At 45.7% G+C, this 27,648-nt stretch overlaps 1 protein-coding gene across 2 annotated transcripts in view; it reads left to right on the top strand.

Moving 5' to 3' along the window:
* PODNL1 (podocan like 1) overlaps positions 1-27,648 on the top strand; it is an 82,757-nt gene that overhangs the window by 52,840 nt on the left and 2,269 nt on the right. For both annotated transcript variants that reach the window (XM_069230448.1, XM_069230449.1), the window contains exons 7-10: positions 2,892-3,007; positions 5,285-5,942; positions 6,519-6,667; positions 7,757-7,958. In XM_069230448.1, the coding sequence (XP_069086549.1) occupies positions 2,892-3,007; positions 5,285-5,942; positions 6,519-6,667; positions 7,757-7,910 (1,077 nt within the window). In that variant the 3' untranslated portion in view covers positions 7,911-7,958. The remainder of the gene's footprint in view (positions 1-2,891; positions 3,008-5,284; positions 5,943-6,518; positions 6,668-7,756; positions 7,959-27,648) is intronic.

The raw sequence follows: 27,648 nt of genomic DNA, 5'->3' as shown, positions 1-27,648 counted from the left end.
CATCGGTGCCGCTGTCTCGGCGTCGAGCCGTGTCTACACCGCTATCTCGGTGTCGATGTATGTCTCCAGCACTTTCTCGGTCCCGAGAAGGCTGCATGCCGGTGTCTCGACCGGAGTCGGACGGTCTCGGCACTGATTGGGCCTTTTTCGGTGCCGACGGTCGGTCACCGAATTTATGGGTGGAGCCATGGCCTGGTGGCAGTGACGTCCCCTGGGCCTTGACAATCTTCTTATGCGTGGTTTACGACGTCTTACTCACGGTTCGTGGATCGTCGAATTCCTCGGAGTCCGATTCGTGTATCGAAAAGGTTTCTTCCTCTTCCTGTACCTCGAACTCTCGGTGCGCTGTCGGCGTGGACGCCATTTGAAGTCTTCTTGCTCGATGGTCTCGGAGTGTTTTTCGGGACCGGAACGCCCGACAGGCCTCGCAGGTGTCTTCACTGTGCTCAGGTGATAGGCACAGGTTACAGACCAAGTGTTGGTCTGAATAGGGGTATTTTTTGTGGCATTTGGGACAGAAACGGAACGGGGTCCGTTCCATCGGCGTTCTTCTCCACGCGGTCGGGCCGAGCAGGCACCGACAGGGATCGAAAACTACCCCGAAGGGCTCCGGGGCTCTTCGATCTTCGATGCGGTGTTGATTCTGACTACGCCGATCCCGAACGCAACAATACCGACGAAAATCTTCCGAAATGTAGCTGTTTTTCCGTTCCGAAACTCGGAGCGACAGGAACACGTCTGAACCCGATGGCGGAAAAAAAACAATCGAAGATGGAGTCGACGCCCATGCGCAATGGAGACAAAAGGAGGAGTCACTCGGTCCCGTGACTCGAAAGACTTCTTCGAAGAAAAACAACTTGTAACACTCCGACCCAACACCAGATGGCGAGCTATGCAAAACATGCGTATCTACAGCGACAGATGCCATTGAACATACTATTACCTAATATGATGCCTTTTCAGCTAAAGATACAGCAAATTTTCAGTCTATGCTTCACCTCGGATTCCACGGAGTCAGGCTTCTAAGAAACCCACTTGGCAAAAACACACCTGCAAGCGGAATAAGACAACCTTGTTAACAGGCTCGTCTTCACAAGCAACACATACAGGGCGAAACTATAGAGGGCACCCTCTCACGATCTAAGCATGTAGCTGCAGTGTGCAAATATCAGGGTGCAGAACTTGTACTTTCTTCAGGGACAATAGGTCTTCTTCATTGGAAGGGGCTACGGCTCTGTGTGTGCATCTGAGCTTCGACAGATCAGGACACTTTGCTTTGAGTAATGTAGTGCTATCAAAATCACAAGTTTTGCGCTGATAACCTTCTTGCACCGCTGCATTTACTGTGTGTTGCGGTGGTGAATTCCTGGAACAGACAGAGCATCTACCAGAATATCTCTGCTCTTTGGGTAGTGTATGGACCAGAGCTTCAGATATTTGCTCTTCATAGTAGGTCCATCTTTGTGTTCAGGTGACCCAAAAGAAGAACCGCTGACAGCCCAATTCCTTTGTCGATCGCCAAAGTCCACAAGTCCTTGCAGAAATGCTTGGTGACCGTTTCTGTGGTTACAAAGAATGAAGCGTTTAGTGCTTGCCGAAGGCAGGCACTAACCATTTGACAAGTATAAGCCTGTTTAAATGTGACAGCGTGCGCTCGCTTCTGCAGGTTGCAGCCATCTCGCGGTGCGGCGAGTGGTCCCATGCACCACTGTCGCCTCTCCCGATTATAATAGCAGTGTGCCACATGTTCTCGCCTTGTGGCCCTTGTTGCTTCACGAGGCACAGGTCACAGTGCAGGAAAACTTGGAATTTAGGATGCTGGGGTGGAGGTCACAAGCCAATTCCTGTCTCATTATTGTTTATAGGGTAGATGGTTTCTGACATTTTGCTTGCAAACTGTCCCTTAACGTTGGAACGGCTTTGAGCACCCCTCCCAAAGCAGAAAGAAAAACCGGTTGCAATGCAAAAACGGTGCTTCAACCAGCTCTTTTAATGTTAAATTGATGAAAACAGCATTGAAAAGCCATCTGGTCTGGACCCGCTTCCATTTGGGTGTGGAAAATATTTGAACTGTGCCACGATGGTCATGACTAGGACAACTGAAATAATACGATTTTGGGCCTGCAGTGATTTTTACATAATTATGTATTTGCCATCTGCTACATAATCTGCAGATTTAAACAAAAAAATTGTAGCTCAGACCGATCAAAAGTTAACTAAAAACACAGCAACACGTTGCCGTGCAGTGGAAGCCCTTGGTAAAGGCTGACCGTTCACCTTTTTGTTGCTTATTACTGTTTTTGGGTGGTAAATTGTGCTAATGAAGGAAAACCTTTGTCCATACAGTGTTAACGTGTAAAAATTATAACGAAAAGTGGGAAAATGTGCGGCATTACACCGCAATATTTTCCTTCTGTTGCCACTTCATTTAGTCAACCCTGATGCATAATTCCAGTGGGTCTGGTCATGAAGTACTTGTACACCAGATTATGGCATTAAACCTGGATCCTTGCAGATCAGCAATGAAGCCGCCTTGTATTATCTGGCATCAGCATAGAAATGCTATTAAAGAAAACCTGCAAATCCAGTCCTTTCACCTGGGATGCTCACATAAGGAAGCAGTAGTCATTAGACTATGCCAAGCAAGCCACAGGGTATAGTTAGTGGGCGTTCTGGTTATTTCTGTGTGACACACGTAGGTGCAGCTCACATGATTCCGCCAGGTGTACTGCGCCCAAGTATTTCCCTCCTTTGCTGCCAACAATGAGCATTGTGCTTGTTAAGTCTGCGTCCTATTTTTAATCACTTCTCTCGATTGTAGTGTTTTATCAAACATTTTTATTCTTGTGCATGCAAGTTCAGCTTACTGGTGCCATCCTTTCCATCCGTAGAATAACAGAATCTCCAGGATACCAAAAGGTGCTCTGAGCAGCCAGTTGGAGCTTCGGGAACTCCACCTGCAGAACAACAACCTCTCCAGTCATGGCTTGGATCCTGCAACCTTCAGGTGAGGTCCTCTCAATTAGTGGCCTCATAGTCTTTAGTAGAAAATAGCAAACGTCAACAAAATCTCCAGGTGAGACGCTGTGGCATCCTATCCATCAGATAACAATTTGTGAACCCAAAATTCAGGTAGTAGCCTGTAATGTGTGACTCCAAACCTCTAGGTGAGAACATTTGACTCACATGTTCATTAAGAATGTAGTCCCATCAGCCACCAGGTGAGAATATCTGACACACCCTCCAAACACCTACATTTTTTCTCAGAATTGGGCCTAATTTTTGTTTTTTACGTTAGGTCATGTGAACTCAGAATCTTCATGTAAAAAACTGTGACCCTAAAATCTTAAATTAAGAATAGCAGCCCCCAAAACCTTCAACTGAAACTTGAACTCCAGACAGTCTCTGGCCATCCTGCCACCCTGACACCTCCTCATCGCCAGGAGAGAAGTAGTGACACCAATAAACTTGGTTCAGTTGAACCCCTAAGAAACTGCTCCCCCTCCCCCTCCATCCCCACAACCTCAGATGAGACTCTAGAATCTTTAGGTATCCAGGTGAGTCCTGGAAACCCCATAAACATATGGGAGACTGCGAGATCTGGCAGGAAAACCTAGACCCTTTAGTGAAGCCATGGGAATATCTGCACTCTAACATGAGTGCCTGGGACTACTAGCTCTCCTGGACATAACCTGAACCCTCTGCACAATAAGGTGAGACTTCCACTCACAGTGTGAGGAACGCGGACACTTTCTAGTAAAATATCAGGTCTGCCACACTTTACAGTCAGAAGAAGGGAGACTTAGCTCTCAAGTGAAATCCTTGGGAACCCACATCTTGTGAAGCACTGATTCCCCAGCCTTTCAAAAGAAACATTTGGACCGCATGTACTCTCCAAGAGAACCCCACGCCCACAGGTAAAGATCCTTAGGCACGATCCACATTGTGTGAACACATCTTCTGGGTTGACACTGGAACCTTCACAAACTTAGGCAAGGCTACAGGACCTCCTCAATCACAGATAGGGCCATGGGATATCAACAACCACAACAACAGGGACATCCTAGAAGCCTGCACATGTTTCATTGAGATGTGCAATTAAACAGCTTCAGGTGAGACCTTGGAAGCATGAGAGTTCTAGGAAGGCCATGGAACCCACTGCACTCTCATGCCACCTGAGGTGGGATACTGAGACCCTCACACCTTCCATTGAGTCTCTGGAAGCTCTCTGCCCTGGGATCCATCCACATTTACTTAAACTCTGGGAAGTCCACCTCAGGTGAAGTCAGGGAACCACTGACCATCAGGTGAAGCTGAGACTCCTTCATCTCCAAGCACGACCATGGAGATCTTACAGCATCATGTCCGAATCCGAGACTCACATAATCACAGTTTATACCCAAGGACCTCGACAGGCATAGGTGAGGCCCTGGGACCTCCAATGTCTGATCACACTACCCTAGCTGAGTAAATAGGATCCTAGCAACATTAGGTGAGTCCTTCAGGACACCACAGGTGAGGTCCCAAATCCCCCACTACCACATACGAGGCCATGAGATACCTAGAGCAACAGGTGAGGCCCCCGGTGCAACACATCTACGTATATGGCCCTGGGGTTCTCACAGTCATAAGTGACACCTTAGAAAGCGCAAGGCTGAGGCTCTGATCCACCCACAACCACAGGGCCTGGGATACCCACTATCACAGTAGAGGGTCTGAGATCCCTACAAATAGAGGGAAGACAATTGGTTCCCCCAAAACCAACGCTCTGGTACTTCCCACAGTCACAGGAGAGGTTCTGGGACCCCAAAGGCAAGGCCCTGGGACCCCCACTACCACAAGGAAGACCAATACCCCGGGATAAGGGGTGAGACCCGAGGACCCCCACTGCCAAGGCTCCAGAATCCAAACAATCCCAGACAATATCCTGGGACCCAAAGGTGAGACCTTGCACCTTCCGTGCTACAGGTGAGGCCTTTAATTTGCCCTTAAACTCAGGGAGGACCATGTAACCCTCACGCCTTCCGGCGACGAGCAGGGATTTCCTGAACCTTCAAATGAGGTCTTAGGATGTCCACAGTGTTGTGAGAAACTATTAAATTATTCTATGAAATACTGGGATCACTAGACCCGCATGTCCTCTGCTAAGAAAGGGCATTGTATCACTATTTTAAAATAGTAACTTATCATCCGCCATTCTCATCTCATTCTTTTTTCTGCACCAGTGTTCTTGAATATCCCTTTTGCAATCCTGTTACCAACCCTCACTATCCTTTCCTTTTAGCAAGTTGAAAGGTCTGGAGTATCTTGATTTATCCAGCAACCAGCTGACGGAGATCCCTTCTGGCCTGCCTCCCAACCTTGTGATCCTCCACCTGGGGAAGAACCTCATTACCTCCATCCCAGAGACCGTGGTGAGTGGCATCCGGAATCTGGAGTACCTTCTGCTCCAGAACAACAGGTTGTCGGCCGGCCGGGTACATGTAGATGCATTCCTCAACATGCGCAACTTACACACTCTTCACCTCTACAACAACCAGCTTGACCACGTGCCCCCTAGCTTGCCAAAGAGAGCCCGCTCACTCATGATACTCCACAACCGCATTTCCGAGATCCGCCTCAATGACTTTGCTGCCACTTACCACATCTTGGAGTTAAACTTGAGCTACAACTCTCTCTACAGTGCACGCATCCACAGACTTGCCTTCCGGAAGCTACGCAAGTTGGAGAATCTTGACATGTCAGGCAACTTCTTGACTTTCATCCCCTCCGGCCTGCCCCTCAGTCTGGAGGTACTGACTCTACAGAAGAACCAGATAAACAGCCTGTCCCCAGAGACCCTGGCCAACCTCACACAAATGAGGGAGCTAAACCTGGCTCACAACCGGCTCCAGGTCGGTGCCATCACCCCAGGCACCTGGCAACAATTGCAAAGACTGAAGGTGGGTGGTCTTGCTGCGAGGGGTCAGGTGATGATATTGGATGGTGCACACTGGAGGCCTTGGGCTCTGGAAGGTAGACCTAGGAAGCATGAGAATAGCGTAATAAGGAATGGAATGAGAAGGAGAGGTGAAAAGACATCTGGGATGCATGAGGGCAGTGCAAAGTGACAATAGGTGCAGAACAATCATGAAATAGGGCATGAAGAGAAGGCTATGGTGAAATAGGAAGCAGAGGTATAGAATACAGTGTGATAAGATATGTAACCATTATGTGATGAGACACCAGGTGCAGAGGGGTGCTGTCAGTATAAAACATGGTGCAGAGGGATGGCAACATGAGATCTGAGGTGCAGATGAATGGGGAAACGGAATGAATGGGGCAGGTGAAGTTAAACTAGAAAATGAAACACGCCCTGTGATGGTGAAATGAGATTTATGGTGTAAGATATATTCAAGTATCCTGATGGCAAGAGTATCCTGGGGTGGAGATTGGGATGATGTACTTTTCAATTTAGCTACTGTCCAAAGGAGGTAATGAAATGCTCTGATGGCATCTTTCTCCTCCTCCACTTGCAGACATTGGACCTGGGCAGCAATGAGCTCTCCTACGTTCCCCCAGACTTACCAGAATCTTTGGAGTGTCTGTACCTTCAAAACAACCGCATCTCTTCTGTCAGCCCTGAGGCCTTCCACAGCACGCCCAACCTCAGGGTCCTCTTCCTCAGGTAACACCACTGGCCGTAAAGTGATATAAAGGAGCATCCAGCGGCACTGCTCCAAGTCACTTTCCACCTCCTGAGGCATACCTGTATACTGCGAAGGTAACATACAGCCTCATCGTGCATGCTGCAACACATCGCCCCACATACCTTACACATGGCACCCTTTCATGCGTGGATAAATACTGTCACATGGCTTTTGTAGGTTATCTGTGAAGGGTTCATGCAGTTCATATAGTCATATCATCTAGTGTTTCACTCCGGTGTAGTCAGAAAACATGGGAAACAAGAACATTCCTTATCATAGTTAGAGGAACTGTAACCACCAAATGCAGATGTCATCATTGTGCACAATTAGATAATGTACTGTGGAGTTCCTGGACATCGTGTAGTGTTTTGGTAGGTTGCTTGCGATTCTATAATAAGTGACAGGCAACACCAGTGTTACCGGCCGGTAACTACCAACATTAACACCCATTCAGAATGTTTCAGGACTAGTCTGTACTGAACCTCTTGATTGAAGGAATTTCTAAAACCTGATTGTTTAATTTATGCTACAAAGTAGAAAAATACCCCCTGCGAGGCCTGTACACTGGTGTCGCCCTGTGTTACATGTTATAAGCAGATTTGTTCTCCAAAGCATATATTACGCAGGCACGCTTTAGTCACAGTACACACTTACAAACCACAAGCGAAACAACCTATTATTTACTGAGAAGAATAAGATACATTGTCTTCCAGACGCTTGCCCTCGGGCGCGTCCTACGTTTTTACACAAAGGGTATGATGTCAGTATACATTTCAAGGCAGGGTTTGGAACTGGCCCCTTTCTTCACCCGACGTTCCCCACCACATCCGCCAGGCTCCATCATTCCTCCTCTCTAGGAAGGAACCAAAGGACCCCCTCTCCAAGCAAAACATTATATTGCGAGTAACACTCTGGATGATGGACACCAGCTGATAAACGCCTGCTGAACCTCCACAGCCCTTCAGCCCACACATCCCACCTTTTGTTCAGCACTATTGGTTTGTAGCTAGGTTGTGCCTTTTAAACCCCACAGCATGCATATATACTCCTTGTCATGTTATCTCTAGGTCTAACCGCCTCACCGTGGCCAGCACACCACAAGCCTCGTTCTTGGACCTCAAGTACCTGGAGGTGGTGGACACAACTGGTAACCCTGAACCAATCAACATCCCAAGATCCAGCCAGCTCCTCAAACTGCAGAACAGCACATCGGGAACCTAGGGGAGCAATGCCAGCCAGACCGTCTCTGACCCCATCCTTCATCAGCCGGTGAGTTCTCTGTACAGGGCTGTACCCTGAACACTGCACACGGGCAGTACTTGCTTCCGCTGCAGGACCAGGGAATGACCCTCTCAATGCACAGACTGAGAGCTAACGGGAAAGAGAGGATTCACCATCACTTAAATACAGGGACACAGAACCAGAACAGAGATTTCTCGCCCTTCACACAGATTCAAAGTCAGCGACAGAGGTCAAAGAGGAGGGGACTTGCTCACCCATCACAGCCTCAGGTGTCAGGGAGAGGACTTCCCTTCTTGCAAAGAGAGCCAACAGGGGAAAGAGGGCTCACACTTAACACAGACTCACTGCTCTGAAAAGAGCCAGCAGGAGGGAGAGGGCTCACACTTCACAGACTTACTGCTCTGAAATGAGCCAGTGGGAGGGAGAGGGCTAACACTTCACAGACTCACTGCTCTGAAAAGAGCCAGTGGGAGGGAGAGGCTAGCATGTCACACAGACTCACTGCTCTGAAAAGAGCCAGCAGGAGGGAGAGGGCTAACACTTCACAGACTCACTGCTCTGAAAAGAGTCAGCGGGAGGGAGAGGGCTAGCACGTCACACACACTCACTGCTCTGAAAAGAGCCAGCAGGAGGGAGAAGGCTAACACTTCACAGACTCACTGCTCTGAAAAGAGTCAGCGGGAGGGAGAGGGCTAGCACGTCACACAGACTCACTGCTCTGAAAAGAGCCAGCAGGAGGGAGAGGGCTAACACTTCACAGACTCACTGCTCTGAAAAGAGTCAGCGGGAGGGAGAGGGCTAGCACGTCACACACACTCACTGCTCTGAAAAGAGCCAGCAGGAGGGAGAGGGCTAACACTTCACAGACTCACTGCTCTGAAAAGAGCCAGCAGGAGGGAGAGGGCTCACACTTCACAGACTTACTGCTCTGAAATGAGCCAGCAGGAGGGAGAGGGCTAACACTTCACAGACTCACTGCTCTGAAAAGAGCCAGCAGGAGGGAGAGGGCTCACACTTCACAGACTCACTGCTCTGAAATGAGCCAGTGTGAGGGAGAGGGCTCACACTTCACAGACTCACTGCTCTGAAATGAGCCAGTGGGAGGGAGAGGGCTCACACTTCACAGACTCACTGCTCTGAAAAGAGACAGTGGGAGGGAGAGGGCTAGCACGTCACACACACTCACTGCTCTGAAAAGAGCCAACAGGAGGGAGAGGGCTCACACTTCACAGACTCATTGTTCTGAAAAGAGACAGTGGGAGGGAGAGGGCTAGCACGTCACACAGACTCACTGCTCTGAAAAGAGCCAGCAGGAGGGAGAGGGCTCACACTTCACAGACTCACTGCTCTGAAATGAACCAGTGGGAGGGAGAGGCTAGCACGTCACACAGACTCACTGCTCTGAAAACAAGCACTTCACGCAGATTAATTGTTCTGACATGTCACACGGATTCAAGCTCTGTAGCAACAGGGAGAGAGCTAGAATGTCACACACAGACTAAGTGCTCTGATAGAGCCAGCATGAGGGAGAGTTCACACTTCATACAGGCTAACTGCTCTGAAATTGCCAGTCGGAAGGAGAGAGCTCACACTCACACAGACGCATTGCACTGAAAACAAGTCCTTCACACAGACTCATTGTTCTGAAAAGAGAGCCAGCAGGAGGGAGAGGGATAGCACGTCACACAGACTCACTGCTCTGAATAGAGACAGTGGGAGGGAGAGGGCTAGCACGTAACACAGACTCACTGCTCTGAAAAGAGACAGTGGGAGGGATAGGGCTAGCACGTCACACAGACTCACTGCTCTGAAAAGAGCCAGCAGGAGGGAGAGGGCTAGCACGTCACACAGACTCACTGCTCTGAAAAGAGCGAGGAGGAGGCAGAAGGATAGCACGTCACACAGGCTCACTGCTCTTAAAAGAGGGCCTGCGGGGGGAGGGGGGGGGGGGTTCACCTGTCACACACTCAGGCTGAAATAGCGGAGATGACCTAACTTTCACACCGAATCATCAAGTCCTAGACAGAGGGTCAGTGGGAGAAAGAAGGGGTCGCGTATCACACTGACATGGACAGAGAACCAACGGGAGGCTGGTACGCAAGCTCAGAGCCTTCAGAAGCCTCGCGCAGACGTGCACCCAGGGGTCGACTGGGCATTCACACACACTAGCAGCATCTAGGGGTAGAGGGCCAGTAGGAGGGACAGGACTCACTCTTCCCAGATATATACTGCTCTGGAAAGAAGGCCTACAGAATATGAGCAGAGTCACGTCACACAGTCCCTTCAAATAAGTGCTTCATTTGTTTAAAAAAAAAATCTGTGCCTGGGCTTTGGCAGGAGGCCGTTGCAGCTTGCACCACCTATTTCCCTTGCCAGCGCAGCCAATGAGAGAACCAACACAACTCCTAACCACCACCCTACAAGTGTGCCAATTCAGACTGTTCAACGCAACCCAAAGATAAAACAATAGCTTGAGCGGCAGGTATTAGTTATTTTGTATGTATATTGAATCAAGAAACAGCTTTTGTGCTCATCTCAAATGTATACAGACAGCGCCACCATGTGGCAGACTGTCATAAGAGTCCGTGTTGACAATTAAGTGCTGGTGCCTAGCCCTGGGTCCCACTGAGTAAAAACACGAACTGCTTCAAAGGACTCTAGTCTCGGGTGAAATATGATGCAACAATGCTTAACTAGCACAAACAGATATACAGGTATTGCTTGTATGGTTGTTATTTACAGTATTTGTCTCTGTTCTTGAAATCCCACTTATGAATTACACACTAAAAAATATGTCAAGTTCTCCATGATGTGGACGCTATATTTTGTGAAACTGTTTTTATACACACAGTATCTCGCCTTATTGTGTCCCCCTGGGCTTTTGAGCGCCTTATGTTGTTACAAAACGGTAAGCATTCCGACGCATTTTCTGCCATCCCGTAGTTCTTACCCAACAGGGTCTGCAGCTTTTGTTCATACTACTGTTTTTAAGTATAATTCTCATTGCAGCACCTCGTGTGTCATTGCTTCGCCTTTCGAACAGTGTAATTTATAAGAGCCATGTTGGCTGCTAATAGATCCAGTCGCTGACAAATTCCTGGTCTGCCTGTGTCAGCATGTCTCTTATCTTCACCCACTGGTATCTCACTCTGTATTTAGTCTTTTGCGTTAGTTTACTGTTTTTACTCTCAGTAGGTTTCCGGTCATAGTCTCTGTTTAACGGTCAGTAATATTTCATCTTGTGTTGTTGGATTTTTGGCTTCCCTTGTTAATTTATCTAGTTGTTCAATGTCTTTATGCCAGAGGTACATACCACACATTTTCTGTGATTTTACAATCCCCTTAGGTGTTCCTAGCTTTAAAGTTAACATCCTTGTGCCATATTTGTGCAGAAGAGCCATAAAATGTCTTTAATGTGTTTCGATCTCTAGTAATAGACGGCATCTGCCGAGGTATTCTCTGCATGCTTACTCTTATGGAATTCTGTGGACTTTATGACTTTCTTTGCAAAATAGTATACATTACTTCCCTGTCCAGCTTCCTCGTCCCAGTCCTTGCATTGTCTGGTGAGGTCTGCCCCGTTACACAGACAGGATTTATCTAGTTTAGCCCTAAAATAAAATATTTATACCCAGGCTCTAACTTAAAGCCTGCCGCCTCCCTTACATTCAAATAAAGTCCTAAAGAGGGACTCCACTACTATACTTTCTTTTTTATTCTGTTTCACAATACTGGGTGCCTGCCTTCTCATCAAGATTGTTTTTCTTTTCTTTTTACATTTTCACTCTTTACATTTTCTTTATCCTTGCCAATTACCCTTGATTCACTTAAGGCGCTCCTTCCCCTGGTTTGGAAGTAAAAATGTAGCTCTTAATTGGGATGCTCTGGGTCCCTCATATCCCTGGTGCCTCTGCACCAGTTGCACTATTTATAGCTACTACTAAAACTTTTACTGGCCCTGTGGCTGTGCTCAGCCAGCACATGGACTTTATGGCAAGTCCAGGTGCGTGAGTTTATTCGGTTGAAAGAGCCTTGTTATAGCGGTCCTCTGTAGTTCGACCTTGCTGCTGGGCTTCCCCGACTCCTACCACATCCACCCTGCAGCTGGGGGTTTTCTATATATTTGTTTGCTCAGGCTCAGGGTCTGCTGGTGGTGAGGTGGAGGTCTGGGGGAGCACAGCTCTTTTAGCTCATTTAGGATGTGGCACATTCCCATATACTTAACAAGCTCTCCATTTGACTGCTGAATGATGTCGTTCGCCATGATTTGGTCTGTGGGGTTACAAGCATGTGTATGAATGTCAACATTTTCACCCATAATGTTGCCCTCCTCTTTTGTTGCATGATTTAGAGATATTAATACAATGATCAGGCTGGTTTACTTTCAGTTCATGCTCCAACGTTCTTATTCGGTAGGAGCCTCACTTGACCCCTCAGGTCAGGTGTTCAGGTCTGACAATGGGACTGCATGTTGATGGACAATTTCAGCTCTTTCTATTGTCAAGTGCCTGCTGGAAGAACTATTCAGACTTTCTCAGGCTGTACAGTGTTTTCCTCAAGCGGTTCGTGATTTCTAGCCCAGTATGGCTTCTTACTCACTTGAAGGCAGGAAATGAGGGCCTGCACATTTCATATCAGTATTTATTTCTGTCCCTTTTAGGGATACAATAGACAGAGTTTGGGGGTGGGTTGTTTCTTTTTCATATAGACGATTTTACTCTACGCATGTTTTCTCCCATAGTTGAGCTTCAGCCTACTTCAGGACCCCCTCTTTCTCTGGTTCACTGCTAACTGCTCTTTAGTTTTTGCCATTTTATGGATTTGGGGGGGATCCCATATTGTTCGGCTACTCAGTCATGACAGTCTTATACACAGTCTTCTTTTTATAGGCTTGCTTACTGCTTACTGTTTGTCAACATCAACTTATTTTATTCATAGGGCTGCTGGTGAGTTTGGAGCATGTTTATTGGTCAGGGTGTTTCAGGTCTCTAATTCCACTTCCTACAGTGTTTAAGATCTCAGGCTCCTAGCCTAAGGATATGGAGTTAAGAAATTCAAATCGCACTGCAGCTCTGAGAATGTTTTTGTGTCTAGAACTGCACAAAGGGTATGAATGTTTCCTTACTAAGTAAAAAGTCAATGACTAGCCATATTAAGAAATCTCCTCTGCAGAAGTTTGTATGGAGCTCTTTACATGGATGTGAACTCCCTACGTCCTCTTGTTTCGTCTGGGGTTGTATCAATGAACACCTTGGGATGGGTTTCCTTGTGCCTTTCTGCTCAAGCTCTGTAATGGCGGTATGTGCTTTCTAACATTGTGATTCGCCCATTTTATGGGTTATGATTCGGCTGGGCTTCTCTTGCCACTTCAGAAACTGAAGATGTGCTGTACATTTGTTCCTTTACCTTTTTTTCTTCTCAAGGTTTATGTTGGAAGAATTATTGTCCATCTCGTTCCAGATGGACACTGTGACACATGCCTGTTGTCCTAGATTTTTGGGCGATAGAGGCTGGTGGATGCTTGAGCTCAATGTTTATTTTTTCGCAGCACACAGTGCCTTTTGGGTATGATCATCGTGTTCTGCCGAAAACACTGAGGCCCTCAAATCATGTAATGACTGATTCTCCTGCCCTGTTTAACAAGCGGGCCAAAACCTCATCAGATATCAGTAATAGGAGAGTACCTATGAGAAATTGATGCATTTCTGCTGGAACGGAAGAGTGAGTCTCAACCTTTATATAATTATACAAAAAAATAAAAAATAGGGATCCTGGGCTTTTGGTTCCCCTTTAAACATTTAACTGTTTTAACAACTCATCCAGGCCGTGGGAAGTTCAGGGTGGGCGTCCTGGAATTTTTCTAGTGGCCCGTTTTTAGATTTGGTCATGCTTCTGAGCGAGTTTCCTGAGGTTACTCCACTGTGGGCCCCTTGCTTTCCGGAGGCATTCCTACAGACCCTCCCCCTTAGCTGGTATAGTCATTCAGTCTCATTATCATGTAGAAGCGCGCCCCTTTCAGTTTTCTCCTGAATTTTGGCACCTTGTGTCCTAAAAGACAAATCTCATGGGCCTCTTGCTACCCTTTTTTCTGAATGGGTTTCACCAGTTCTACCCTACAGTATTTCTCCAAGTCTTTCTGTGATGATTGGAAGATTCTGGTGCTTTTAGGTTACTACTGCACCACGGGGGCCCTTGTATTCTTAAGAGTTTTTACTTTCCTTAGCCTGTTTGATGTTCCATCCTTCAAAGCTCTGCTCTCTCAATTTCGTAGGTTTGGATTGGCCTCTGGCTGCATGCAGCCTTTTTTATGGGCCTCAGTGAATTAGTTCCTTGCCTTCCCTTCTGGATCTGTTAGCAGAATTCTCCATGGAATTGTATTGATGGACTTGTTCATTATGGCTTCCTGGGCATTCTCTTTCCCCTGGTGAAATAATTCCACTGACTAGGGGAAGCAGAGTCTTTCCCTCGTGGAGCTTTAAAAAAAAGTAACCATGGTTAGTGGTTCCAACAAATTTTGCTTCTGGGGTTTTTCTTCTCTCAGCATCTTTGTGGCCGGGTTTCTCTGCTTAGGGACATCCTCACAAAGCAAGGACTGAGATAAGGAACATGGACGAGGATGTAATGCTCTAATACTTACCACCAGTTTTCATTACTCAGAGCCTTAGCCTTCCACAGCACAGTACTAGATACCCTCTGCCCCTACCTGCTTGGTTTTGACCAAAGGGCTATCAACATGCTTGGTATTTCACGAGGTAGGGTAGGAGGAGTCTCTCTTTAACACTCCTAGGGAAGAGATGGCACCCAAGTTAGGGACTGGGTATAAGTATTCGTTTTTACGTTTATTTTAGGGTTAAGGTAAGTAAATCCCGTCTATGTAACAAAGCAAAATTCAACTCACAATGTAAAGACTATGATGAGGTATACTAGGACTCTTAGTACTGCGGGTTACTGTGAGTAATCAAGGCATTGCTCTGTTGGAAAGCTGCCCCATTTAACAAGGTCTTGCTTCAGAGGAAGTATCCACACAAACGTCCCTGCCATACAGATAATTGGCTTTAGGGTGAAGACAACGCACATTCAGCAGATTTCAATGATAACGTCATAGTGAACAATTTGGAATTTGTTGTAAATACCCGCGGTGCTTTTCCATGAATGACTTCTATAGTTTGTGAGAAGTTTCTAGGGGCACTGAAAATTATTCAGAAGTAGTGGTTCATTATATTTTACAAGAACTTATACTTGAGATGAAAGATGTGTTGCTTAGTGTTATAAGAGAGTTACTAAATATTTTCTACAGCGCTGTTGCACTTTTGTGTGAGGCAGAAGTACTAAATCATCAGAATAAAAGCAACAATTTATCTTCGTAGCATCTTGAAGTAGTTCTGTTACGGACTTCTTCAAAGTAATATGCAGGTAATACCATGCAGCTAATTAGGCAGCCATCTTCTCCCTACACACTTGGGCTGTCTTGCTGGCACTCAGCACTCCATTCCTTTTAGCTAGTTTTGCACTGCACCTTTACACAGATTCGTGCATATCATAGAGAATGTGGCTTAGACAGCAGCATTATTCTACACCTTTCCTTGTGTAACAGGGTCAGTTTTCGGGTTTTTCCACTTGAAACTCGGATTTGCCTTAAAGAGCATGTTCCTCCTTGGCACCTTTAATAGGTTTAATTTATAGCCTTAAATGTCAAATAGAGTGAACGCTTTTTGGAAGTTCAATAAGCAACCTCATAACTTCTGTTTTGGAATTGTTTTGGTATAAATATTTATTACATCCTCGTCTGTGTTCCCCATCCCAGTCCCAACATGATGAGGTTTTACCTTACTCAACAGAGTACCGCTGTCCAACCTAACAAACGTAAAATATGGCTTCCTTCCGCTTCTGCCCTTCCTAGCAACCTAACCTTCTGCGTTTTTTCTCCAATACAGATATAGACCTCTCCTGCTATCAGGTACGTCGTTAATTTGCATATGGTGTTTAATTGTGAATCCTGATCTAGCAGTCCCTATATTTAATGTGTCCAGGCCCAAAATCCCCTGCTGACCCGGAGATTTCTTTACAAATATGGATCTTATGGATGCCTTCCCCACACACCAATTCATACAGATTCCCAGCAGTTTCTTTATTTGCGTTTCCTCAGGCAGCATTTCCAATTTCAAGTAATGCCATGCGATGTGGCTTGGACTTGAAAGAGTTTTCAAAGATCTTGGTTTCTCTGGTGGGTATATTACTTACTTTAGACATCTGTATTTTTCCCTTTGTGGAAGAGTGGCACATCTGTGCCTTATTTTTTTTCTAAAAGATGCAAGGATGTGCAACAAGCCAGAAAAGTACTTCAAAACCTCAGTTTTCTCCTCATTTTGAAAAAAATCCTATCTAGTTCCATTTCAATGCCTCCAGTTCATCGGAACAATGTTTCGCAAGGATCTGGGTCAATTTTATCCTACATCTTCAAAGTTGAGATCTTCACTCCTCACGCAGACAGAATCAGCAGCTCGGACTGGTTGAGGCTACAGGGGGATGTGGCAGCTTCCTTCTTAATAGCACATTGGGCTTGTCTATACCTTCAGAGTTTGGTCAATCATCTTTTACATTTTTGGAATCCCACATTAGAAAATTATAAAACTCTGATTCTAGTAACAGCGCAAGCAGTCATGCTTTACATTGGTTTCTGATTCTGGAAAATTTGGATTGTGGTCCCTCTCTGGCCTCTCATTTTCCCCTGATTCTGAAGACACATGCAACCGGGAAGGATAGGGAGCAACTTTGGGGGACAATTTGACCCAGGGAGCAGGATGAAAAAAAGTAATTCCTCAAACTGGAAGGAAGAAGCCACTGTCAATCATGTCCTAATATACTTTTCACCTCCTCTGAATAACTCATCTGTTCATGTAGGGACTGAATAACAGTTGGCACCAAATATCAGGGGAATCATGGATGCTGGGGTTTTCTGTCTCAGCTAGGAACATTTATCGGTAGGCAGAGGCAAATCTTTTCTCTCTGAGGGCTCAATATCTTCTGTGGAAAGAGAACGGGCCTCCGAATCAGCTAATCCAGATTTCCTTTTCCTCCACCACTCTTTGTTTCAGTCACTATCTATTTTAGGAGATTTTATAATAGTTCAGCCACCCTTGGTTGGACTTTTGTGCTTCATCATAGAATACTCTTTTTCTCAATTGTTGTTCTTCTCTTCCTTTTCCAGAGGCTTTGGCATGGTGTTGATGCGGTCTCCTGTGGCTTCAATTTCTCATAAACACATTGCTGCCTCTACTATCGACTTCCATGCTTTTCCTTACAATCCAGAAAAAACACAAAGACGTTCTTTTGGTAGCCTCATGCAGACCTAAGCAATCATGGTTCCCTCTGTTCAGTCATCTCTTAGTCTGACCATACTGGATACTTTCGGAAGTCCTGGCCTCTCTTCAGGCACCTCATCAACCTGTGTACTCTCTCATTCCCCTCCATCTTGGGGTCTGGAGCTTGAAAGGATACGTGTGCAGGGTCTGAGCTGTTGAACAGAAGTAGCAATTTGTATTCACGAATCTTGCCATCTACAACCCATAAAGCGTGTGGCTGTGCTTGCCGTAATTTTGAGGGATAGTGTTCTTCAATAAGTTTACATGTTCCTTAATGTGATAATGCAAAGGTAATAGACTTTCTTAGGGCTGGGTTTCTCTGTGGTTTAGCTGTGTCTATATTGAGAAGCCGCCAGCCATTAAAGCTTTAAGAGGTTCTCAACTACAATTTGTGTCAGTGGTAGCATCACATTTTCTTCAAAGCTATGTTTTTTTAAATCCAATAATTCTTTGTCCAGTACCTCCATGGAACTTACCTCTGGTCCCCCAAAATTTGACGGCCTTCTCAGGGTCTAGTGTTTGGCAGTATTCTTCCCTTCTCCTTTCTCTGTTGAGGAAGTTAGCCTTAATTCTTTAGATGTCCATAGAGCTATGACCGTTTATTTAGTTCGTAATGCTCCTTTTCGTACAGCAACCCCTAACTGCTGGCTTCTTTTTTGTTCGTTCTCTTTCCCATTCCACAGCAGGAGTTAAACTGCCTGGTCCTATAAAATGCAGGCCCACCAGAGGGATGGACAACTTTCAAGACGGCTTCTCTCAAGAGAAGATGTAATGCTTCAACATGGGCAAATCCTCAGGCACTTATTTCTCATTACTGACTACAATTAGGTGCGGGTTTTTTTTTTAAATCAGAATTTCATTCTCATGTGCTTGCTTGGTGAAATCTAAGCATTCGTAATGTTATTGATAATCTAATAAGTATCGCTGGATGTAGCAGTCTTTGTCTGGATCTGCTTTCTTAAGACACAATTAGTCGTGGTCCCTTTTTTGTTGTTGCTTTGAACATAGGTATATCATCTTCAAATTAGCCCGATTGAGGAAAGTGAACGAGTTTTTGGGCTGTGTTAGATGCGCTATGTCTGTGAAGTGTGGCAGTGCCTCATTAGGTAAGGGCTACTATGAAGTAGTTTGGTGAGTATTCAGTCTGTTAGCTTGTATAGTAGTAATGGTAATCTATTGCCCTATGTTTGGAAAGGATACCAAAATGACTTCTGTGGCGAGTTTTTCTTTGAGCAATGCATTCAATTATGGCACCTGATGAGAGTGTCCCTATTTTCCTACCAAAGCAGTTACCCCAATAGTGATTTGATTTGAGCCAGTAGCAAATCTTATGCGATGGGATAATGAGAACCTCTGCCCATTTACTAGGTGTGTTCCTCCTTAAGATCTCATAAAAAATTTACCAATGCTTCTTCTAGTCTCCAGTGCTGGGATTTAGCTTATAACCTAGTATGGATTAAAGAAAACAGGATTTTCCAAGTTTTAACTCAACTCTGTTCACACTTTTACATTTTATTTAGTGTCCTCAGTGAGCCAAGTGCTGTCTTGTGATCTTTTATGACTCGTCAATATATGCAGTTTGTCAATGATCTTGGTGTACTCTGAAGACAGGAAATCTGTCTGGGACCCAAATTATTTTCTTTTTGGTATTTGAAATTAAAAGTTTCCATTAATCCCAGAACTGGCTGTTTTAGCAATTCTTCTATTTCAGACGTTTTCTTTTCACATATATGTTAAAGTGCCTTACACTGCAGGAAAATTGCATTCAGAGTCGATCTATGCATTTTGTGTTTTTTAGCCCGAGTGCTTTTTGTAGGGAAGTGTCTTAGTCACTAATTTGTATGCTAATGTGTATGTCTGTTTTTAAAGCCTGATAGGTGCTTTCTTTGTCTGCGTTATAACGTGAGAAGATACTTGTTTATCAGAGTCTGCGTCTCAATTGCTCTTTAGGGTGTCTTCATAGTTGGCAGTATTGTTTTCTGCCCATTTATACTTAGTGGGCAGTTTACATTTCTGATTTAGTATCAAAGGGGTTTGACTCTTTCCTCAGTAAAACCAGCAGAGTTTTGTTGTGGTACGATAGGTGGTTTATGTCCGCAATAATGTAATCAGTCACTCTCCTTCCAAGACGTCTTTTAAAACGAAACTACCCAAAATGAGTCCCACCTTTGCCATTTACTATTAGTAGGTGCGGTGTTTTGCACAACGTTGAACTGCAATCTCTGTTTTAAGCTAAGGTTTTTACAGATGGTGCCATTTTCTAGCATGCATACAATTTTGTTGATATTACCCTGATTGCCTTGTCAGTTGATGCTTTAGAGCTCTACATATACCTATACCTCACTTGCTTGAATTGCAAGAGCTACTGACTTTATAATGTGTAATACTTCCTCACCGTAATATGGAGACTCAGCAGTGGTGTCAATCATTTACACAGGTGAAGCTATGTTGCAGAGTGCTGCCTCACCAAACCCATGTAGATTGTGTGTACCTCTTTTAATGGGAGCTATTATTTGCCCATTGCTACTGTAAACATGATATTTATTCCGCTTGTCTTCCTGGGTTCTGCCAAGATTTTCTTGAATGCAGTCTTCAGTTCATAATGTCAACTTCTGCCTATGGCTCGTAGAAGATAATGTCACTGTGATTTTTTGTTATGTTTAATGACGTCGCGACAAGACGTTTTGTTACCAAACACCTACGGCGTGGCACCCAATTGTTCAAGTTGCTGCAATAAAGAACACATTATTTACCTTTGGTAATCTTCTTTCTGGTGGATACTCCAACTGCACATTCCTCACCTTTAGAATATCATCAGGTGCCAGAGAGGATCTGTAGAATTTTACAGCAATGCTCTTGCATGCCGACTGGTTGCACCGTGTGGCTTCACACTGAATGAACTGCCCTTGAAGCGAGGTAGCACAGCCTCATATGAACATTACCCCAGCCCTCTGACATCAGTTTCTTTAACATTCACCTCCTGCAAGCCCTCAGATGTGGAGCACTTCGAACAAATTGCAGATGACAATGTGCAAAATCTACCTTGAAATCTTTTTACGACTTTACGGAGTCTTAACTCCACAGAATGGGAAGTGTGAGGTGGAGGGTATACTAGACACAATATGAAACATTAGCATACAAATTAATGACTAAGACAAGTCCCTACAAAAAGCAAAAGGAAAGACTGAGGAATCTGCAGTTAGACTGAACATTACCACAGTAAGTAACTTTCTCCGGTTGGATACTTCTAATCACAGATTCCTCACATTTGGAATAGAAAAAACAGCAGTACCACCCAAAGGTGGAGGATGTGGGGAGTGGACTCAGATCAAAAAGTCATGTAAGACTGAGCAAGCAACATGTCCCTCCCACCAGAAAAGACTATCAAGGCAGTAGTGTTTCATAAATGTGTGCACTGACGCTCATGTCGTAATCTGGCAGATGTCCAGAACTGGCAGCCCCTTTGCCAATGCTGTTGTAGCAACCTTGACCCTGGTGGAATGAACTTGCAGGCCTTGCTTTTTCAGAGCTGTCGCTTGGCCAGCAAGTAGCAGATGATTTTAATGCAGAGGACTATCCATTTTGACAAAGTCCTTTTCTGCACTGTCTTTCTTTTCTTTACTCCATAGAATCGAACAAAGAGCTATTGTCCACTCCATAGTCTTTTGTACAGTCAATGTAGAAGCTTAAAGCCCTCTTGGTGTCCAGTCAGTGTTCCCTGTCCTCTTCCTCCAAGTATAAGGTGGTGCAAAAAATGTTAGAAGTCTGATAGATTGGTCGACGTGAAAAGGAGTACAATTTTAGATAAGAAGGCTGCCGTGGTCTTCAGCACTAATTTTTCTGAGAAGGTGGTATAGAGCAGTTTAACAAAGAGCTCCTGCTGATCACTCATGTTGCACGAAAAGGGGATGCAATAGGTGAAACAGTTTTAAATGGCAGTAGTCACACTGAGAAGCTGAGCATAAGCTTAAAAGGCATGACCATAAGAAATGTCAACAAGGACTTCAAGTTGCATTGGAGCACAATAAATGGCTTCAGGGGAACCATGCAAGTCAGACATTTGATAAAACGCACCACAACAGGTGATTTAACTAGAGAGTGCTGATCAAGTTGTGACAAAAAAATAACACCCAACTGTGCGCACTGCAAGGCCGTGCTGGGCCAGAAAGGGAACAAACAATAATACATCCGAAGGTTTGGCCTGCAGAGGGTCGGTATGATGAGCACCACACTAAGCAACTCATTTCTCCCAGCACCTAGCACAGATGGACTGTGTTGAAGGGCGTCGGGATGTAAGGACACAATCTACTGCTGCTAGCAGATCAAGCACATTTAACTGCTGCTGCTCAGTCCCCACGTATGGAGGTGTAGGTTGTGGACACTCAGGTGCAGGAGCCTCCCCTGTAGCTGAGACACAAGATCCTCTAAAATTAGTAGCAAGGTTAGAATGCAAATACTCAAGCACTCTCAATACCATACTCTCCTGGCCCAGTTCAGGACTATTACAATAATTTGGGCCTGGTCTGGCCTGACTTTCCTCAGAAAACGAGTGATAGAAAAGTATACAGGAGACCCTTGTTCCATCACCTGTGGAATGCATGTACCATTGACTTTCCTGGAGGGAATTACAGTGCACAATAGTTTTGACACTATATGATCAATTGTGGTGAGTAATCTCCAACCAGGGCAGGTCCCACAGATCTAAGATGTCCCTTGCCTCCTCAGAATGGAGATGCCACTTCTGATCTGCCAGCTGACATATGTTCAGCTCATCTACTCCAATCTGTAAGAAACTAGGGACGTGTCCAAATAATCTTACGCACATCTGGGCATTGAGATATGTTGAAAATGTATAGAGATGTGCCAGGAAAAATCTGCAGTATCAATAGTAATGCAAAATAATTGTATTCATTCTTCAAACTCAGGCAAGAGTTTGGAGGTACACTCACAGTACGTGGGGTTATTAATGAAACCTTTTACAACACAATTAAAACTTCAACAGAAGTGTAAAATAGAGAAAGATACTCATTTAGCATTGATTCCTTCCCTTCGCCATTTCTTTCTTGACTGTGCTGATCATTAAAAAAGCCAGGCCAATTACATAGAGGTAGCTGCAGGATGCTAGCATTTCGTGGAGTACAATGCCCCTGGGTGTTTTTCTTTAACTGTAACCATCCACCAGTCCTTTAATAGAATTACATTTGTCGTTCAGCTCCTCCACTATAATGGCGACGTGTTTCAGCCCTGTTCCTTTGGGGCCTCCTCAGGACAAAGAGGAAGGGGAACCTAATTTTTGTTGCAGTACCACATGGCGGATGTGTTGTCTCTGCCTCCCTTGAAAGATTGCAGGAAAGCTATCCAGGTCGGAAGGATCACCTGAAGCGCCACATGACTGAGAAGGAGGTGGCCAACCACTGCATACATGCATCTGCCACAGCTGTGAACTTTGGGTGGGATAGGTAGAATAACCTACCACATGCGAGCCTGGCGCTTGGCTGCACCACAGAAGATTCTGGTCTGTCTTCTTAGTGATCTGGGTGTGGTTGAAGAGGCAGCCCTAAGGCTGAGCCCACTGAAAAATGAGGTTCCACAGGAGGGCCTGCATATGTCATCTGGTGTTCGGGACAAGGAGGATGCACAAAGCTAGAAGTAAGTCCATGAGCCCTCAGAGCCATCCTTGCAAAGGATTCCCAGGATTGAGCCCAAAAAATCCAGGTCTTATCCTGCATTTTCTGGACTTACTGTGGCAGTGAAAAGGCACTTTATGTTACTGTTTTTAAGGTAGACCCAATGAAGGGAATCTTTTCTGAGGGAACCAGGTGGAACTTTGGCTCTTTCGTGAAAAAACAGATGTAAGGAGTCTGGCCAGTGTCTACAGGTGGTCAATGACTGACAGTACAAGAAGCCTAGTCGAGGTACAGGGGCACAGGTATCCCTGCCTTCCAAAGGTGGGCTGCAACCACCATCATCATTTTTGTGAATGCCCAAGGCAGTGGTAATGCCGAAGAGAGCATGGCAAATTGGAAGTGTTCTGACCCCACTGTGAACCTCAGATAATGCCTGTAGAACTGCAGGACGGGTATATGAAAATATACATCCCCTGCAAGTCCTGGGACATCATCCAGTCTTTTGGGTCCAGAGCAGAAAGAATCTGAGACAGAGTAATTTTGAATTTGTCTTTCCTCAGAAAGGCATTCAATGAAAGGAGGATGCAGTAGTACCCATCTCCTTTTTCTGAAACCAGCACCTGCTCTGAGGCACCGTTTGCAAGAGAAGGTTGATGTCTTGCAACAAGATTGCAGAACGGTTCATTGATAGTTGATCTGATGTAAAAGGAAAAGAGTCTGATGTAGTGGTAAAATAGTCAAGACCCATTTCTCTGATGTGATGGATCTTCAGTCGGAGGATGAAATGTCATATCCTGACCCCTGAGGGCTTGGCAGCTGCTACAGCAATGGAGGAAGAGCTAGAAGAGAGTTGTTCCTGCTGGTGTTATCAACCTCAGCCATTCCCATGGCCTCTGCCTTGAAAAGGACTGGGTCTGCTGCACAGGTTTGGAAAGCTGGTGCTGTTTGTAAGTTAGCTGCCCTTGGAATAACCCAAATGTCCAGTACTGGTTTTGGAAATGCTAGCCGAGAGACAAGAGACCCAAGAATCGTGCTGTGGCCCAACTGCCCTTAAATCATTTGAGTGCCAAATTAGCCTCCTCTCCAAACATCTGGAGCTATCAAAGGCATGTCCATGAAGAACGCTTGGACATGTTGTGATATCTAGGTTGTTTCATCCAGACTGCCTTCTAAGCACTACACTAGTGGCAACAGCTTTACCAACACAGTCTGTGGTGTCCCAGCCAGCACAGAAGACAATCTTAACCTCGTCCTGGCTGTCATGTATAGTTTAAGATAACGCTTCCAGGACGCCCAGCAAGATCTCGCTAGCCATATCCCATTAAGCATGGGGGGTTCTGCTCAGAAGACACTTTGGCGGTCATTCTGACCGCGGCGGTCGCCGGCCGCCATGCGGTCACCGCCAAATGGCCGCTCCGCGGTCAGGAGACCGCGGACGCCATTCTGGCTTTCCCGCTGGGTCGGCGGGCGACCGCCAAAAGGCCGCCCGCCGGCCCAGCGGGAAAGCCCCTGCAACATAGAAGCCGGCTCCGAATGGAGCCGTCGGTGTTGCAGGGGTGCGACGGGTGCAGTAGCACCCGTCGCGATTTTCACTGTCTGCAAAGCAGACAGTGAAAATCTTCATGGGGCCCTGTTAGGGGGCCCCTGCACTGCCCATGCCAGTGGCATGGGCAGTGCAGGGGCCCCCAGGGGCCCCACGACACCCGTTCCCGCCATCCTGGTTCTGGCGGTGTAAACCGCCAGAAACAGGCTGGCGGGAAGGAGGTCGGAATCCCCATGGCGGCGCTGCAAGCAGCGCCGCCATGGAGGATTCCATGGGCCAGGGGAAAACCGTCGGGAAACCGCCGGTTCCCCTTTTCTGACGGTTTACCGCCGCGGTCAGAATGGCCCTGGAAGCACCGCCAGCCTGTTGGCGGTGCTTCCGTGGTCCGGCCAGGGTCGGAATGACCCCCTTTGTGTTCAAGGATCTTAGGGTTTACCTAGCCAAAGAAAATATCTTCTTTCCAAAGACATTAATATGTTTTGATTCTCTGGCTGAGGATTGGTCAGAAAGGTATTAAGAGTGATTTTAAAAGTTAATGCCTGTGGAAAGGTTGCTTTACCGCTGCCTTGAACAGTGGATGCTTTGTTTTAAAATATCTATCTATCTATCTATCTATCTATCTATCTATCTATCTATCTGTCTGTCTATCACAGTAGTTCCCAACCTTTTGACTTCTGTGTACCTCCACTTTATCATTACTGGAGCCCGGGGACCCCCACTGAATCATTATTGGAATCTGGGGACCCTTCCACTGAAAGCTGGGGACCTAATCTGTTAATATGTTTTAATTTTCTAAGCAGCCAAGGACCCCGTGAGGAGGCTTTGCGGACCCCCAGGGGTCCTCGGACCACAGTTTGGGAACCACTGCCCAAATAGTTAAAAGCCAATAGTGGCTCAGGAGAGACAGGACCTGGTTGAAGGATACTAGTTAATACATTTGCCATAAATTAAACAATAGGTAGCTGCCCTTTGCACAACTAATGCAAAAGGGGTATTTTCTTCTATTTAATTCCTATATGGTAAGTTTATTTCAGTCTCTAAAGATGTATCTGGCCCACTGACATTTTGTAAATCCTGGTATAGCCCGTCATCGGTATAGTGCAGGGGAAATAGGTTGTCTTCCTCATTAGTGTTATGGAGAACATTCAGCATACCATTGACTGTGTCAGCATGGAATATAAATATGGCCTCTAGTCTCTGATGTACTGGTGTCAAGGCAGAGGATTACAATGTGGTTGTGCCTTTGTAATCTCTTTGCTTGTTTTGGGCCTGAAGTGGGCCGATGGTGGCAGGGGAATTGCAGACCAGACAAACATCTGAATAGAGTCCGGGGCTGGTGCAGATACGAGTTAGCATAGACAACAAGGTGATGGATGCAGTGCTTGAATAAATCTCATACCCTAGCAATCACTTTGGGCCACTTTCCAGATCATCTTTTTTCGACCACCATGCCACTCTAGACAAATGCTGTCTTTATGCAAATCAGTACTGACACTACCCCTCATGGGAATAGTCCATCCCATATTGCCAGGTGATGTCCCTCTTTTAAGAGCCACAAGCAAATCCAAACCATGTTCGACCTATGTAGGTCTCCTCAGTGAGTCATAGCTCAATTCCCTGTTTCAGAGACAGGCCTTCGTTCCGAGTGGCTGCAATTATTTCAAGCATTCCATCCATAACCTTGTTGTTGTTGCAGTAAATTTAGCATTGGTGCAGACACGGAAGGGAATTGTGTGGGCCCAGGGGCTGGGGGAGAAGTGTGAATCAGCATCTATATTGGTACGGAAATTGGTCCTATGGTTCTTTTGACAATTGGCAAAAATCCAACTGGAGCCCCTTGTGGCTCCATGGTACCCAAGGCACACCCATAGGGAGCCAAAACACTCGAAAGAGAAGCAGCAAGGCTTCCTAGAAGGCCACTGTTTGTTGCGGAGTTAACGGTGGCCTAGGGAGTTATGTTGTATCCAGGCCAGTTGCAGGTTCAGGTCAGTCATTAAACACTTGAGGGTATGATATTTTGATTGACATCCTTGCACATTGTCTGATTTCAAGTGGTGCGATGGGGTTGAGTTATGCTCAGCTTTGTTGCGTTTAGGCGCATCTTCTAATTACTGGAAGGCTTTAAGTGAGAACAAGACTTTCCGAAGGACAAGCTTGTTGAATGAGATCACAATTAGCCCGTGATTTGTTGTATGACTTGTATTGACCATGGCCTCTTCTGATGTTCAGCAACATAAGAGTTTTGCCTCCTGCTCCTGGTTCACCTTCGAATGAATGAGGGCAATTATCACACAATTTTGACTCATGACCAGAGCCCAGGCACCAAAGACGCACATCATGTGGGTCCGTGACCAACATCAGCTGCCTAATGCATGGCTTGCATACTCGGGGACGATATTTGTCTCTGGCATATTGAGGTAAATTTTGAAGACATCGAAAAACCCAACAAAGTTGGGGCAGAGCTCTGGTTTTGCATTGAGGGGCGCAGAAAAAAAGACACTGACATCAGTTCACAGGTGGTGCTTGTATGCAACTGTGCTCTGTGACTACCCACACCGAACAGAGTCACAGCAGAATCACAATGCGCCACCTGAAGCCACAGGGAAGCATTACTGTTAAATTTTCTGGAAATCATTCAGACGTCTGGGGCTATTCCAAAGGTGAAAAGTCTCTGGTTGGTTGTACCCATCAGAAAGAGAGCCTTTGTGCAGTTCTTAGATGAGGTGGTCTCTGAAAAAGGAATTCTTGTGAAGTACATTAGGTTTTAGAAATTATTTTACTGCTATTTGGCATTTACGTACAGTTAGCATTCTGAGGTGTATAATATCCATTTTAATGTGATAAAGCTGCTTTTCCACCTATTTCTTTACCTTAAATTCTCAGTTTAATTCTGTTTTCAGAGTTAAGCTTGTTTTGAGCTCAATTTCGAAGTCTTCATTTTGTTGCTACCTGCATGAGCTTAGTCCTCAGCCTGTGATCTGGGGCTGTAATATCTGTTCTGGTTCATAACACGACACCTTGCTGTAACATGGATGTGTGTAGTTCTCAGTTCTACATCCTGCAGTTGATGATGTGGGTTCATCCTCCTTTTTGTCCAATGCATGGGTGTGTCCTCTAGGCATGGGTGAATTTGCTGTTTTGTTTCTCTGGGTTACATCTTGATTTTTCCAGCACGTGCTCAACCC

Source organism: Pleurodeles waltl, chromosome 4_2 (genome assembly GCF_031143425.1).
Source record: "Pleurodeles waltl isolate 20211129_DDA chromosome 4_2, aPleWal1.hap1.20221129, whole genome shotgun sequence".
NCBI lineage: Eukaryota > Metazoa > Chordata > Amphibia > Caudata > Salamandridae > Pleurodeles > Pleurodeles waltl.
Note: the sequence above shows the minus strand (reverse complement) of the source record. Positions and strands in the feature narration are given on the sequence as shown.